We start from the raw sequence: 17,665 nt of genomic DNA, 5'->3' as shown, positions 1-17,665 counted from the left end.
CTAAATATTGTATCACAGCACCAGGCTATTGGAAAATATCAGATCCAGCTCACAGCGTGTCATGGTCTGCTATATTTGAATTGTTATTACAAATATAACACAATATTTTCTTCTTACATACATCTACTCTTCTCGGGGCCTTTTCAGATGGAGTTCTGCGGCCAAATACATAGTCTACATAGTACTACATACACAGTTTGGGGGTCGTTGAGAAGTACTGCGATATCAGACTGAGGCAGCACCGTCACAATATCTCCTGTGGCGATCACGACACCATCGGGAGGCTGAGGTCTGCGAAGCCGAGCGAGGCGTGCTGCAGACTCAAGGACTTGTTCACAACCCTCGTTCGGGGAGCGTACGGCATTCTCTCTGAATCGCAATTATGAACGGGAACAAAAGAGTCATTCTAGACACAAAAGGCCCTGGAAACCGGAGTGGGGTGAGCGAAACGGCTGCTCCCTTTGCACACGGGATCGTTGAGAATCCAAGGAGCATTTAACGGGAGACGCGATTATGCCGGACAATAACTGTGGTGTGTGTGTGTGTGTGTGTGTGTGTGTGTGTGTGTGGGTGCGAGTGGTGTCAGATAAATTAGCAGCACCATCTGCGTCCTATGGCCCTCTGACTCTTTCCTAAGGGTGATTTTTACATTTAATTGCGCACTGGCTTTTCCGTGCCAAAAATAGACCATCTCCAAGGCCACAACGTGTCACGCCTCATGGCGACGCATTGGGAGCTTGTAGGCTCGACAAGTGGTTCTCATCAAACCTTTTCAAGTCAAGGAACCTCAAATTGATATGATTTAGGCCGCGGACCCCCAACCCGAAAAGGTTTTGTGCCAGGGACCCCAAGAAGAGAAGATTTACCGGTATGTTAACATCAACATTTTCCATATTGTTTAAAACCTTAAAAAAAATAGCAGCTCGCAGAGCTTGTAGATCTGCTATTTTTGAATAGCCTACATCTAAAAGTGGCTAAAATGATTGCGATGCTACACCAATGCAGAGACATGCATTGGTGCCCAAGGACTCCGCTTTAAGGCATTTGAAGTGACGTGCTCGCTGTGCACTTGTAGAGCCATTTTCACTGGCATGGGTCCCGGCAAACGTCTAATCTCTCTTTTGGGTCTCGGCCTGAAAGGTTTTAGAACCACTGTTGTAGACTCAGAGCATGTATAAATCAGGCAATACACTGATTTATAGGAGGAAATGGAATTGCTTGCAGATGTAGAATGGGTCACACCGGTCCACAAAACACACACACAAACACACCAGGTCATTTACAACCTTGCTCGGAGCCCAAAAGTCCTGCAACAATCCCGTTCCCCTGCCCACCCAGCTCGCTCCGTCCCCAAGCCTGAAAGGAGAGAGGGACGACGACTGAACGGGCTAAAGCTAAATCAAATCCCATGACAGAGAAAACTGTTAGGCCAAAACATTTCCCAATCTGTGATTCATAAAAACGGAGTGTTTCCTCAACAAATTAGCACAATACTCATGAATAATCTTTCTAAACCGACATGCTCCACATTCCAGCTGAAGAAATTGCAGATTGAGGTTTTTTTCCTTTCATGAAATATCCGAGATCATAAACATGCTTCTGAACATTCATTCTGTAGCTGGTTTGACCACTTCAGATACTCATGAATCAAATCTATTCTATTGCTAGTTTCAATTACTCTATCACAAATATAACTAATAACCAAAAAATTGCTAAATCTACAAGGGTTTGTAGATTGCCTATTTTCGGTGCACAGCATGATTCCATTGAAGACTGCTGTGGAATCCAAATGAAATCAGTCGCGGCGACTGAGAACTTTAATCCATGCATTTGTTTAGAAAGTACTACACACAGGCCACAACCCATTGGCCCTCCCCCCGCAGGGTTGGTTGGTTGGTACGTACCTCTCTGATCTTGTCCCGTTTCTCCTTGACGTCGGGCTCCGGGGGCTCTCCGTCGCCGACGCCCACCACCTTGGGCATGGGCACGGGGGGCAGAGGTTTGGGTAGGTCCTGCTTCTTCAGGTCCTCCACCACCTTGCTCTTCTCCGTCTGGATCTCTGCCTGCAGCTCCTCGCGGGACTTCCTCAGCTTCTCTTTGGCCTCCTGCAACGCCCGCTCGTGGTCCGCGCGGATCTTGTCCCGCAGGCTCTCCTCCTCCTCTCTGCGGGGGGGGGGGGGGGGGGGAGGGGGGGGAGACAGGAAGTTCGTTTTTAGTCATGTTCAAGGTTGTATTTTATTGTTACATCTAGTGTACAGGTACTTAACCCATTCTGACCGGGCACCCATTTTGGTGTCGGCATCATGTTATGCTTTAGCTATTGAAAAATAGCAGATCTACAAGCTCATATCGCGCCACCGAGTGGCGCGATACGAGCTTGTAGGTCTGCTATTTTTTGAAAAATCGAAGAACGACTGACATTTTTAGAATCTGATCTCAGGTCAGAATGAGTTCATCAGACCAGTGTGTGTCCGGCGGAAACCTCGTATGAATCTGATCTCAGGTCAGAATGGGTTAAAGAGTCAAACTCATTTTAGTTTGGCTTTCTTCAGACAATACAGCATCATAGATAGCATCAAACAGCAAAATATTTACAGAATAAAGAGGGCAAGAAGGAGCAAACAAAGAGTAAAAAAAGAGTAACATATGTACACGGCAGTGACGGCACGCACATGTTTTTCCTGTAGTAGCAACGGTTTGTTGAAGAGCTTCACAGTCAGTATGTTATGTTCCATAAACACATTTAGTTTGCAAGGTTTAATTTGAGCACAATAGTGCGAGAAGAGGGCAAAGGTGTATTTTTCTAATATTATCCATAGTACCAGATGTACAATCTTTCAGCGTGGCACGAAGTGATATGCTGTGAGCTTTCACATTTATCTGGGGACCCCCTATGATCACGGCTTGAGGGGCTGCAGCTGAGGCAAGCTGAGGCAGGACAAGTTGACCAAAATGTTGTGTTTTCTTCAATACATTTAGCTGTAAGCTGTGCGCGGTGTTTGTTATAGGAGAAATGACTAATTTATAGCACCACTTAGACCTGATCTACAAGCTAACAACATGCTTTAGAGGAGGGGTTCTCAACCCGTGGGTACGACCCCTTGGGGTTGAATTGAATTGATTTCCCAATTTGAATTGAATTCCCAAGGGAAGACGTCTTGACGTCCGTGGCATCCATTACTTAATACGCAATTAGACGTCTTGACGTTTATGGCTACTAAACAGTTTAAAGGTCATTTTTGCAGTCAGTTTGTAGTGGTGGCAGGGCGGGGCAGGGCGGGGGACATGGCCAAAGCATTTCCAGGGGTCCCCAGACCTAAAAACGTTGAGAACTCCTGCAGGACAAATTATCTTGTACAGGACAATTATCTTGTCTAAGGTTAATTGGTTAACCCATTTAGGCCTGACCTCGAAATTAAAAATAAATCTTTTAAATCCTCTGATTTTTTCAAAAATAGCAGACCTGCAAGCTCATAGCGCGCCACTCGTAGCTTAGCTTGTAGATCTGCTATTTTCCCCAATCGCTAATTTATAAAATAATGTTTAAAACACAAAAAGGGGTTACCGCCCAAAATGGGTTAAGGCTAAGGTAACTAAATTACACACAAAATATATCACAAATGTTGTACAATACACTACCAATTCAGAAATCAGAAGCCACGCTATTACGATGTAGCAAAGGAAAGCGGCGTTCACAGTTCACAGTACGGAGACAAGCAACCAGCAAAAAATAAATTGCTTTATTCTAAACCAGAGCACATTCTGTCCTGACCTTAAGAATAAGCACGCTCGAGGCTCCGGAGGAGCGCGCGGGAGGATTTCCAGCACGTCCGCTAACATCGTGTCCACTGTGATGATTAGTGTCCAACATAAATATGTCCTAAATGATGTGATGCCCCCCATGTGAGACGAGACCTCCCTGGAAATACTCCCACAGCACACAGCCAGTTCAACCTATTTTAATTCAGTCAACACTTAACCCATTTTGGACTGATGGCGATTAAAAAAGAAGGCTTCTAAATCCAAAAAAAAATCTGAAAAACCCAAGTTTCTATGTCAGTTGTGCTCAACCTTTTTCATGTCAAGGACCCCCAGAATTATCTTGGGCCACGGACCCCCATCTCAAAATATGTAGTTGCAGGGACTCCCCAGAAGCAAATATTTTAGTAAAAAAAAATTGCTCTGAAATATATATTCAATGATTTGTGCCACATTTTCACGATTAAAAGAAAATAGCAGACCTACAAGCTCGTAGCGCGCCACTCGGTGGCGTGCTATGAGCTTGTAGATCTGCTATTTTTCAATAGCTAAAGCATAACATAATGCTAACACCAAAGGGGGTTCCCACCCAAAATGGGTTAAAACTGGACTTTAACAACCAAGTGTAGCCTAGTTATTTCCAGCAGCTCAAACAAAATTTTTTTGGCTTTGATGGGCTCTTAGATTAGGTGTAGCTCTGTTTGATGCAGAAACACAACATAATTAACATAATGACATGACATATGACTTGACGCAAATAACATTAACGAGCGTGGAGTGTCAGCCGGACACACAACCCTCTGAACTGAAAGCTCAAAGTTTAGTTCTTTCCCCCCCAACCCCTTGAATATTATTGAAGAGAATGATTACTTTGATTATGGTAAGCTTGCATAACATACAGTAAGAACTCCTGTAACTGTCACCAGATTTTGTTTATATTAAGCCCCGAGTTACACCTATAGTTACTGCGCAGATAGCCGACACACAAGCTCCACAACGCATCGCAGTGAGCTTGTACAGTAGATTTGGCTATTTTTAAATTCAGGCTTAAAGCGGCCATCCTCGTTGCATTACGGTTACATCAGCTAAAGGAAGTGGGACAGGTAGAGGCAGTGCCTCCATGGAGGCTCATTGATTAGGACTCCACGCACCGATGTGTGGAGACGGCCTCACAAGGAGTCTCTCTGGATGCATACTGTAGCAGGCTATTAATGGAACACCAGTTGGGTGAGGTACAGTAAATAGTTTTAGTTTACTGTTCAAGATAGGTAGTAGGCTAATGTATTGTGCTTCACTTTTTTTTTTCACCCAGTGTTCATTGCCTAAGAAGCTGTAAATCCTGGGCGCTGCTCTCCCTCTGCCCACCTGGGGAGAGCCCCGAACTGAGCTCATGCTTCCTTCAATGCATGAGGAGTGAGTGTGCCGCTTCTTATCACCCGACAGGGGGGAGCTTCCCCTGTAGGACATAGCGCATGGAAGGAACACGTTATTCAAACCAGTTTCTTCACCCTCCATCATCTTATTTTTTTGCCATTGTGATTTTGCTAATGTTATTGCCATTTTGAAAAATGGCTGCCATGGTCACAGGACAAATCTAAACAGTATACCACTGTATTCCTCATCCTTGAAAATGTGGGATTAGTCACCAGAATCAAGATCCTAGGTGGTCTAGTACCTGAATTGGTAAAATAACACCAGGTGGTGGCCATTTTGGAAAATGGCTGCCATGGTCACCTCGGGACAAATCTGCGATGGCCCTATAGCCAAGCATGTTCCATATGGCATGATCCAACTGTGTGCCAAATTTCATACATTTATCGTAAAGTGCACGATTCCATCAACATTCTGCCTGTAGAGCTATAAATGATCGTGATGCCAACGCTGTATTTACACATTTTGCTGTGGACCTCCAAAGGACACCTGGGGACCCCCTGGAACCCACTTTGAGAACAACTGCATTAAAGGACTGAGAGGGTGACATGCCCCATCAGCCCTATACAGTATTGATTGATTGATTGAAATATTTATTAACAGTTTGTAGAATTTACAGTACAATTTAAGCACAAACTCAATACAAAGACTGTCAACTGTGAGTGGACGACCCAATTAAGCATTACACTTGTTTACAACAGGGTCCACATTGTTCAATTCATCAAAACATTTAAAGACATACAAACATTTAGAGACATACAAATAGACATTTCTATGTAGCTAAATTCATCATATAAAGTAGGGCTAGAAGTCAGAGGAATAAGGGCTTTAACACAAGCCAAAGTAACACAGTTTGCTGAACTGTCACCGTTAAGACGTCACAGAAAGAAGTGGACATGGGGTGAAGACGGGGCCACCAGACGGCGAGTTGAATGTCAGTGATGCTGTGGTAGAATTCATGGCTGAGCAGACAGTAGAGTTTATCCTGGATGCGAGGGAACAAGAACACAGAGCGAAGAGAAAAAGAAGGGGGAAAAAAACAGTGACCTTTCACCCCAGGGCAGGCGACACACTCAGAACAAGACTGTGAGGAGGCCTGCCAGCAGCAGCTGTCATGCCTCCACTCAGTGTGGGGGGAATCCCAGCAGCACTACCAGTATATTTGTCAGCGCCGTTTTGAAGGAAGGTTTAGTACATAAATAAGATGATCGTTGCTGTTGAGGAGAAACCTCTCATCTCCATTACCTTGGCAATATTGTGACCAGCATGGATTGCCTGACAAGGATCCCCCCAAAACATTTAGGGGGACCATGATTCCGTGTGAGGATAAGTTGTGAGGATAAGTGGTTTATAAGTTGGTGATCGTTGCCTACTGTATACGTCTGGACGTAATTGCGCTGGACAATATTCTACTTATTGTACTATGCAAAGTTAGCTTGTAAATCTGCTACTTTTGATGCTTTTGTGTGACGCTGTGGAGCTTGTAAATCTGCTACTTTTGTGTGACGCTGTGGTATGATCAAGTAGGGTGTTACTTTGACAAAACAAGTAAAAACCCCAAAAGTTAATATACGGTTCGATATTCAATAAGGTGGCATGCATTGTGGGAGGGAGCAGAGGTCCTGTGGTGTGTGTGTGTGTGTGTGTGTGTGTCTGTGGGCCCTCGTCAGAGTGAAGGTGAGGAGTGGAGAGAGCACAAATAAAGAGAAGGAGGCATCGAGGAATGAGTCAGAATATTTTGCGTTGCGCGTTGGGTCTGCAAGAAGCTCAGTGCTACTGTGTCGAGTTGTGTGATGCTGCAGCTGGATCAAGTAGAGCGTTAACTCACGAGAAAACACTAAAAAAACGTAGAATATGGAGATATGATAAGCCCGACAGCTTCTAAAAATATGATGCTACTGAATATGAGGTCTGACTCCCCATGGCTACGCAACCTCGCTCTGGAAAAACACGCTTCATGAATATTCACATCTGTCTGTCCACGCGTATTAATTGCAGGAAAGCGGTTATTTCCCTATACAGAGGGAATGAAGAGAGACAGAGAGAGGGAATATATATCTGTATATCGTCTCTGTCGGGTGGAAACATTGTGTGTTCAAAAGTGTTTGGGATTCAGATTTAAAAACGGCAGAGCTGAAAGCTCAGATCTGCTACTTTTACTTGACTTGTGTGACGCTGTAGTATGATCAAATTGGGCGAACATTAGCCTCGATACCCAGGCTTTCATTTCGTCTGCGCGAAAGATGAAAGCCTGGAAAAAGCCGTGGGCTGAACCAGTCTAAAAGTGGGAGTCAACCCTTCCGGGTGGGCGTCGCTCTAAATGATGTGACGTAGCGCTGCACTAGGGGGAGAGGAGGGGCCGGAGGTGACGGACAGATCGATGAGATCCAATCAGGGTGCGCGCATTTCTGAGGCGCGACCCTCCCATCTAGGCCAGAAATGTCTCTGCTTAGGTCAGGCTAGGCGAACATTAACCTATTTAGACCTCATAGCTTTTAACAACTTTAACCGTTATTTTAAACTTTAGTCAGATCTACAAACTCGTAGCGCAGCACTCTTTTTTTAGAAAAATCGTGAAAATGTGACGCAAATCTTTCAATATATATTTGTTCACAGCGTGAAACGTTTCTAAGTCGTATTTTTGCTTCTGAGGGGTCCCTGGAACAACACGAAAAAGTTGGGGAACCACTGACATACACTGTAGGTACATTAGGTTTTTCAGAAAACTGTCATGATTTATATATTTATATATTAGAAGACATTTGTAGAATCTGGTCTCAGGTCTTAATGGATTAACAAGAAATGACTAGTCATTATATATAATGATGTATCATTATATATCATCATGCAACAGAAACTCAGGGAAAAATAAATTACCTTACAGACACAGGATGTTAGACATTTCCAAACGCTGTCTTTTTTTTAAAGAACTACAGTTATCATCTGAATCAATATGTGAGCTTTTCTTCTAACAAAATAGAATAGATTTTGTAACCCATTTTTCACCCCTGTGTCAATTATCTAATGTGATCCTGGGCTCTACACACCCTTCACCAACCTGGGGGGAGCAACGGACTTGAACTCATGCTTCCTTCATGCTTGAGTGTCCAAGTTGCTCCTTTACACCTGACAGGGGGGAGTTTCCCTAGTTGGACGTAGCGCATGGAAGGAACACGTTATCCCAACCAGTTCCTTTCCCCTCCATCAGGCGCCCCGGCTGGCCAGGGGGAGGCAGTTTAGAGACCAGGATTAATGCATGTTTTTTGTGAGGTATACCTACCCTAGGGAACACGCAAACTCCACACAGAAAGGCCCTTTTACCAACCCCGCCTCGGTTTAGTGGGTCTTTCTGTAGTGGCGTGTGCAGTCTCTAGTCATGGTGTGCTGGGGGAGAGGAGAGCAGGCTTAGTGTCCCATTGGCCGTGGGGCTTAGTGTCCCATTGGCCATATAGGGCTTAGTTGGATTGGATTAGAGGCCAGCCAATCATGATAATCGCCACTAGATCACTAACCTGACGCTGCCAGATGAGGGCGGTATTGGGTAACCATGTTCCCCAACACAGCACTCATCTGGGATCTCTCAGGGAGTTGAGCTGACAAAAATCCGTTCCGTACCGAACCAATCAGCGTGAGCTAAGGGCGGGATATGTGAGAAACCGGATGTGAAGCTATATAGACACGTAAATATGATTGGTTGTGTTTGCACGCCCACACGGTGATAGACAGACGGTCCCATCCAATCATCTACCAAGTATCTTGAAAAAAAGGAACAGCCCCGTCATCGAATTTGCTTCCGCGATCCCAGATCCCAATAAGCTGTGAAACAAATTTGTGTAGCAAGCTTCTTGGATCTGGCAGCGTCAGGTTACTAGATCACGTGACTAGACTAGAAAGTCCTCATCATTGATCACTTTACAAGCTGATAAAAACACACAGAAAGATTAAATGTCAAGAAAAAAGGTGTCTGCCCGACAGCCACGATACGGTTCTATGAACATATGTCTCCGACTCCAATATGCCCTAAGTACCACGTAACAGACCAACATTGTGTGTGTGTGCGTGCGTGTGTGTGTGTACACAAACGTGTGCCCTCAGCAACATGCATTTAACCCATTCTGACCTGAGATCAGATTCATACGAGGTTTCCACTGGACACACGCCGGTCTGACGAACCCATTCTGACCTGAGATCAGATTCTAAAAATGTCAGTCGTTCTTCGATTTTTTTTCAAAAATAGCAGACCTACAAGCTCGTATCGCGCCACTCGGTGGCGCGATATGAGCTTGTAGATCTGCTATTTTTATATAGCTAAAGCATAACATGATGCCGACACCAAAATGGGTGCCCGTTCAGAATGGGTTAAATGTGATATTTATGTAATATTTAAAGGGTGCTGATGGTGGATGCCGGGGCTATAATGCCTGCACGTCGAGTGTTTGTGTGCCGAAGAGGCGAGGCAGCGTGAAATGAGAAGGAATGCACATCATCAGTCCTAATGGCTGCCGACGTCGCTGCCGCCGCTACTGTGTATACCCCCGCGCACGTGTGTGTGTATGTGTGTGCGGGTGTGTGTGTGTGTATGCGCGGGTGTGTGTGTGTGTGTGTGTGTGTATGCGCGGGTGTGTGTGTGTGTGTGTGTGTGTGTGTGTGTGCGCGGGTGTGTGTGTGTGTGTGTGTATGCGCGGGTGTGTGTGTGTCGGGCAATGACACAGAAACGCATTATAGCGTCACACAAATTACACAAAACTGGCTTGCTGTAATTCACACAGGGGCCCCTTTGGTGATCATGGCAGATTCCACCATAAATTTGCATTCGCCGGCCATACCCTTTCTATCTGTCCCTGTCCCCCCCCCCCCACCCCATACCCTTTCTATCTATCTGTCCCCCCCCCCCCCCCCCCCCCGCCCACCCACCCGTTCCCCCCCCCCGGAACATTTTATCACGTCCTCCTTTCATTACCCAGACACGCTTTAGCATTGCCTGCGATCGCCTCTTTCCAGCCTCGCAGAATGTCAAACATGCAATTAAGAGCATGTCAACAGCTGCCCGACTCAATTATCCTGACAAAGACGTGAGCGGCGCCCGCCGCTACCGCGAAACGCCTCTCCTCTCTCCTCTCCAGCCCACACACACACACCCATTTCATCGCACCGAAAGCAAGTGATCTGAAGAGCTCCGCCTCTCCGGTTAGTGACTTGCGGTCGTGTGGTCGTCTTCCTGACTGTAATCACTTCCTGGTTCCATTAGAGCGGTCTCCCCCTCGCTCGCTAGAGCGAGAGAGAGAGGCGCCGCATCGCCCCCAGCCACCCCCCCCCCCCCCCCTCCCCTGCCTGATGCTCCGACGGCTCAGACGCCATGGAAACCATCACAGAGGTTGAGATGGGGAGGGAGTAGCCATGGCAACAAAACAGACGTATGCATGCATGAAGGTCCACGGCCCCGAGGATTACTTGGTTAATCGTATGGTGATCTGTGTGGCGAAAAGGACAAGCGGTTGCTTAGTGACCACCAGACACCGTCTGAATGCAGCACACACACCGGGCACGGCGGGCAGCGGCATACAGGACCAGCGTTTCAGTTGTCATGTAAGCAAGAATAATAATGTGTTTCAACAAGTGCCACTTGAGCCGTCTCTTGTCGTGGTGGAAACCGAATACTGTACGTATTGTAACCAAAAACTGCAATGTGTGTATGTATGTATGTATGTATCTATATCTGTCCCCGTGTCTGTCCACATGTCCACGGAAAGCTGCAACACGGTAACTGTCATTTCTCAACCGTTTTGGACGCGGGAAGCCGTGCCAGAATCGGGCCACCCCCCCCCCCCTGGGGGTCTGGATGTTCCGGGAAACGCCCGGGGACCCCCACGCGGTACGGTAGCACTGCTCACTTCACACAGGTGTGATTTTCAGTGTAGCAGATCTACAAACTCAAAGCTTTCGAGCTTGCAGATCTGCTACAAGTAGGGCTTAATTAATTAATTAAACAAAACCCACAAAAATATGGAGATAAGAGGTTTCTGCCAGACGATAACGATATACTGGACTCTACTAATAGACCTGCTATGTTTTCCCTCAACACCAAAATGTCTCCGGGAGCATTATTAGCCAACCGTATACAAGCTCGGCAACGCGTGGTGAGCTCGTGCATCGGCCATTTCCGCAGAGTGTCTTTCCCCCAGAATAAAGGAAGCTGGCGCATCCAAGGAGGAGTCTCACATAGCGCAGATGATCAGAGCTCTCAGCCTAATCATACATCTGGGGAAATCTAAATTCATTTAAAATGGGCTTTGAGGCCCAGGCCGTGGCGTAACGGTCTGGGCACCTGACTGGTAATCCAGTCGCAGTGTGCCGCGGGTTCGACTCCCGAGCCCGACACGGCCTTTACTGCATGTCATCCCCCCATCTCTCTCCCGTTTCCTGTCAGCCTACTGTCTGTCCCTTCAAAAAATCAATAAAAGGCGTAAGCCGCAAAAAAATATCTTAAGAAAAAAAAAAAAAATGGGCTTTGACGCCAGCGCTAACAATGCTACACCCAGTGCTTTGAAAGCCAATCCTGATATCATCCCATATTAAGGGCCACCCTAAAAGCAAGGGGTCTTCAACGTTTTCCAGGCCAAGGACCCCTTAGCTGAGCGAGAGATGAAGCAGGGACCACCACTACATATTGTATAAGATTCAACTTTTTCATAGATAGCTCCATAAAATCATAGACTTGTTTGACAGCACCATCACCAATGTTCTTGTGTTTTCTTTACGTAATGTAATCGGACCGCTAAGAGGGAATCATTAACCCATTCTGACCTGAGATCAGATTCATACGAGGTTTCCGCCGGACACACACTGGTCTGATGAACCCATTCTGACCTGAGATCAGATTCTAAAAATGTCAGTCGTTCTTCGATTTTTTTCAAAAATAGCAGACCTACAAGCTCGTATCGCGCCACTCGGTGGCGCGATATGAGCTTGTAGATCTGCTATTTTTCAATAGCTAAAGCATAACATGATGCTGACACCAAAATGGGTGCCCGTTCAGAATGGGTTAAGTAACCGGAATCGTTAAAATCCTAAATGATCCAGATTCCCAACCCTATAGTCACGTCATTCCGTCCCAACGTTAATTACACCAGGCAATTTCACCCCATCTCTGGTTGAAATGTCTGTCAAAACGGTGATGGAGTCGTCGAGCATCCAGTTAATTCACAGCGTGACACGCGGCAGCGGCGATTGTGTTGGCAGCGACCTCATTACCTCACCCGAGGAGGCCGGCAGCACTTTATGGCGAACGCAGAGCAGCAGAGGGGCCGTGATGAGCACGCAGACGGTGCAACATCTCCTCGGGGCTCGTGACGCTGTTGCTAATGACAACCCAAGTGGCTTGTGACACCGTTAACCAATCATAAACTTTTTTTTTAAAGTGACAGCAGCAGCATTCGCCGACAAGAGAGTGGAATTTATTCTCTCTTGCTCACTTTCACGAAATGGTTTTTTAACTGCATGCTATACGGGGGTAACAGCTCTGCACACACCGCCAGGATACGACAGGAAGTACAGAGAGGATGCCAAACGCGTTTCGGTTAAACATGTTATCACTTATCATTATGCTCCTTTTATAGTCCATTGTGTGCCAGCGACGCACGGCACAAAACATCAGATCTACAATATGCGGCTCGCTCTCCAGTCTCCCTGCGACCTTCTTCTTCTTTGCTCCACCAACTACTGTCCGGTTCAATGCCAGAATTCAAGTGATACTGGACTTCAGGAGGAGTTTCTGCAGACAACTGGGTTTTTAGAGTAGAGGGGAAGCCTCCAGATGATGATGGCTGGCAACCTGCCAACGTTGCTGCTGGAGGGGCTAGTAGACGGAGAGGAGCATGCGGGGCCAATACGTGAGCCAGAGAGAGAGACAGAGGGAGAGAGGGGCCGATACGTGAGCCAGAGGGGCCGATACGTGAGCCAGAGAGAGAGACAGAGGGAGAGAGGGGCCGATACGTGAGACAGAGGGGCCAATACGTGAGCCAGAGAGAGAGACAGAGGGGGAGAGGGGCCGATACGTGAGCCAGAGAGAGAGACAGAGGGGGAGAGGGGCCGATACGTGAGCCAGAGGGAGAGAGGGGCCGATACGTGAGCCAGAGAGAGAGACAGAGGGAGAGAGGGGCCGATACGTGAGCCAGAGAGAGAGAGGGGCCGATACGTGAGCCAGAGGGGCCGATATGTGAGCCAGAGAGAGAGACAGAGGGAGAGAGGGGCCGATACGTGAGCCAGAGAGAGAGACAGAGGGGCCGATACGTGAGACAGAGAGAGAGACAGAGGGGCCGATACGTGAGACAGAGAGAGAGACAGAGGGGCCGATACGTGAGCCAGAGAGAGAGACAGAGGGGCCGATACGTGAGACAGAGAGAGAGACAGAGGGGCCGATACGTGAGCCAGAGAGAGAGACAGAGGGGCCGATACGTGAGCCAGAGAGAGAGACAGAGGGAGAGAGGGGCCGATACGTGAGCCAGAGGGGCCAATACGTGAGCCAGAGGGGCCGATACGTGAGCCAGAGAGAGAGACAGAGGGGCCGATACGTGAGCCAGAGGGGCCGATACGTGAGCCAGAGAGAGAGACAGAGGGGCCGATACGTGAGCCAGAGGGGCCGATACGTGAGCCAGAGGGGCCGATACGTGAGCAAGAGAGAGAGACAGAGGGAGAGAGGGGCCAATACGTGAGCCAGAGGGGCCAATACGTGAGCCAGAGGGGCCAATACGTGAGCCAGAGGGGCCGATACGTGAGCAAGAGAGAGAGAGACAGAGGGAGAGAGGGGCCGATACGTGAGCCAGAGGGGCCAATACGTGAGCCAGAGAGAGAGACAGAGGGAGAGAGGGGCCGATACGTGAGCCAGAGGGGCCGATACGTGAGCCAGAGGGGCCGATACGTGAGACAGAGAGAGAGACAGAGGGAGAGAGGGGCCGATACGTGAGCCAGAGAGAGAGACAGAGGGAGAGAGGGGCCGATACGTGAGCCAGAGGGGCCGATACGTGAGCCAGAGAGAGAGACAGAGGGAGAGAGGGGCCGATACGTGAGCCAGAGGGGCCGATACGTGAGCCAGAGAGAGAGACAGAGGGAGAGAGGGGCCGATACGTGAGCCAGAGGGGCCGATACGTGAGCCAGAGGGGCCGATACGTGAGCCAGAGGGGCCGATACGTGAGCCAGAGGGGCCGATACGTGAGCCAGAGGGGCCGATACGTGAGCCAGAGGGGCCGATACGTGAGCCAGAGGGGCCGATACGTGAGCCAGAGGGGCCGATACGTGAGCCAGAGGGGCCGATAAGTGAGCCAGAGGGGCCGATACGTGAGACAGAGGGGCCGATACGTGAGCCAGAGAGAGAGACAGAGGGAGAGAGGGGCCGATACGTGAGCCAGAGGGAGAGACAGAGGGAGAGAGGGGCCGATACGTGAGCCAGAGGGGCCGATACGTGAGACAGAGGGGCCGATAAGTGAGCCAGAGGGGCCGATACGTGAGCCAGAGGGGCCGATACGTGAGACAGAGGGGCCGATAAGTGAGCCAGAGAGAGAGACAGAGGGAGAGAGGGGCCGATACGTGAGCCAGAGGGGCCGATACGTGAGCCAGAGGGGCCGATACGTGAGCCAGAGGGGCCGATACGTGAGCCAGAGGGGCCGATACGTGAGCCAGAGGGGCCGATACGTGAGCCAGAGGGGCCGATACGTGAGCCAGAGGGGCCGATACGTGAGCCAGAGGGGCCGATATGTGAGCCAGAGAGAGACACAGAGGGAGAGAGGGGCCGATACGTGAGCCAGAGAGAGAGACAGAGGGAGAGAGGGGCCGATACGTGAGCCAGAGAGAGAGACAGAGGGAGAGAGGGGCCGATATGTGAGCCAGAGGGGCCGATATGTGAGCCAGAGGGGCCGATACGTGAGCCAGAGAGAGAGACAGAGGGAGAGAGGGGCCGATATGTGAGCCAGAGGGGCCGATATGTGAGCCAGAGGGGCCGATACGTGAGCCAGAGGGGCCGATACGTGAGCCAGAGGGGCCGATACGTGAGCCAGAGGGGCCGATACGTGAGCCAGAGGGGCCGATACGTGAGCCAGAGGGGCCGATACGTGAGCCAGAGGGGCCGATACGTGAGCCAGAGGGGCCGATACGTGAGCCAGAGGGGCCGATACGTGAGCCAGAGGGGCCGATACGTGAGCCAGAGGGGCCGATACGTGAGCCAGAGGGGCCGATACGTGAGCCAGAGGGGCCGATACGTGAGCCAGAGAGAGAGACAGAGGGAGAGAGGGGCCGATACGTGAGCCAGAGGGGCCGATACGTGAGCCAGAGGGGCCGATACGTGAGCCAGAGAGAGAGACAGAGGGAGAGAGGGGCCGATACGTGAGCCAGAGGGGCCGATACGTGAGCCAGAGAGAGACACAGAGGGAGAGAGGGGCCGATACGTGAGCCAGAGGGGCCGATACGTGAGCCAGAGGGGCCGATACGTGAGCCAGAGAGAGACACAGAGGGAGAGAGGGGCCGATACGTGAGCCAGAGGGGCCGATACGTGAGCCAGAGGGGCCGATACGTGAGCCAGAGGGGCCGATACGTGAGCCAGAGGGGCCGATACGTGAGACAGAGGGGCCGATACGTGAGCCAGAGAGAGAGACAGAGGGAGAGAGGGGCCGATAAGTGAGACAGAGGGGCCGATACGTGAGCCAGAGGGGCCGATACGTGAGCCAGAGGGGCCGATACGTGAGCCAGAGGGGCCGATACGTGAGCCAGAGAGAGAGACAGAGGGGCCGATACGTGAGCCAGAGAGAGAGACAGAGGGGGAGAGGGGCCAATACGCGAGTCAGAGAGAGAGAGAGGGATGGAGAAAGGGAGGGGAGGAGCAGTGATGCTAGCAACAGACACATGACTGTGTATACCGAGGTTTCCATTTCATGAAGCAAATACACACAAAACACCTGCAAGAAAACAATACCCCCCCCCCCCCCACACACACACACACACACACACACACAGTGTGTGATGGTTCTTACTGTGACCGTCATAGGTGACTGACATCACAGGCTAGCTAAGTAGATATCAAACTATATTTACAGCCGAAGCCAATAGAAGACATAAAAGCAATTAAAAAACATACAAAACAAAGGGTCTAAAGATCCACGATGTAGCCACACCATTCCCATATGGATCCCCATGTGATTTTGTTATGCTTTTTTTTTGTGTCCTATGGCACCCCAGGCAGAGCATGTGGGTTTTGTTTTTTCCTACATTTTGTTTTCAATCATATCAAATTTAAAATATTTTCAAATTACATAAATGAAAATCTAAGAAATGCCATAAATTAGGGGTGAAGAAGTTGTGAAAATAGCAGATCTACAAGCTCTATGGATCTGCTTCTTTTTTTTCTCTCTCTTTCGGGCCTCAAGCTAAAAGGTTTTGGAACCACTGAAGCACTACAGCACTTCTACCAGCAGAGCTTCCAGCAAGATTCCCACCGTTTAAAATCAAATTCTGTACCGTTGGACTTACATGAATACATATCATCCATGTTGTTTTGAAGTGTGTGCAGTTGGCCCAATTTCCACATAGAAATATGACTTTAAAGTCAAGCCGTATTAAATCCCATCATCTGGGTCTCCGGGGCAATCCTCAACGTTAAGTAACCACTTAAGCCCCATATACTGTACTTTGTTGTATGACCAATTAGCCAGCGGGAATATAGCACATCTACAAGCTCACAACGCATCGTAGCAGAAATATAGCACATCTACAAGCTCACAACGCATCGTAGCAGAAATATAGCACATCTACAAGCTCACAACGCATCGCAGCAGAAATATAGCACATCTACAAGCTCACAACGCATCGTAGCAGAAATATAGAACATCTACAAGCTCACAACGCATCGCAGCAGAAATATAGAACATCTACAAGCTCACAACGCATCGCAGCAGAAATATAGAACATCTACAAGCTCACAACGCATCGTAGCAGAAATATAGAACATCTACAAGCTCACAACGCATCGTAGCAGAAATATAGAACATCTACAAGCTCACAACGCATCGCAGCAGAAATATAGAACATCTACAAGCTCACAACGCATCGCAGCAGAAATATAGAACATCTACAAGCTCACAACGCATCGCAGCAGAAATATAGAACATCTACAAGCTCACAACGCATCGCAGCAGAAATATAGAACATCTACAAGCTCACAACGCATCGCAGCAGAAATATAGAACATCTACAAGCTCACAACGCATCGCAGCAGAAATATAGAACATCTACAAGCTCACAACGCATCGTAGCAGAAATATAGCACATCTACAAGCTCACAACGCATCGCAGCAGAAATATAGAACATCTACAAGCTCACAACGCATCGTAGCAGAAATATAGAACATCTACAAGCTCACAACGCATCGTAGCAGAAATATAGAACATCTACAAGCTCACAACGCATCGTAGCAGAAATATAGAACATCTA

The 17,665-nt window shown here is 48.6% G+C and overlaps 1 protein-coding gene across 1 annotated transcript in view; it reads right to left on the bottom strand.

Moving 5' to 3' along the window:
- LOC310866494 (mannosyl-oligosaccharide 1,2-alpha-mannosidase IB-like) overlaps positions 1 to 17,665 on the bottom strand; it is a gene marked incomplete at its 3' end in the record, with an annotated part of 131,764 nt that overhangs the window by 74,929 nt on the left and 39,170 nt on the right. Inside the window, exon 4 of the mRNA XM_083776126.1 lies at positions 1,905 to 2,163. Within this exon, the coding sequence (XP_083632252.1) occupies positions 1,905 to 2,163 (259 nt within the window). The remainder of the gene's footprint in view (positions 1 to 1,904; positions 2,164 to 17,665) is intronic.

Source organism: Protomyctophum parallelum (assembly GCF_964188405.1).
Source record: "Protomyctophum parallelum genome assembly, chromosome: 11".
Taxonomy (NCBI): domain Eukaryota; kingdom Metazoa; phylum Chordata; class Actinopteri; order Myctophiformes; family Myctophidae; genus Protomyctophum; species Protomyctophum parallelum.
Note: the sequence above shows the minus strand (reverse complement) of the source record. Positions and strands in the feature narration are given on the sequence as shown.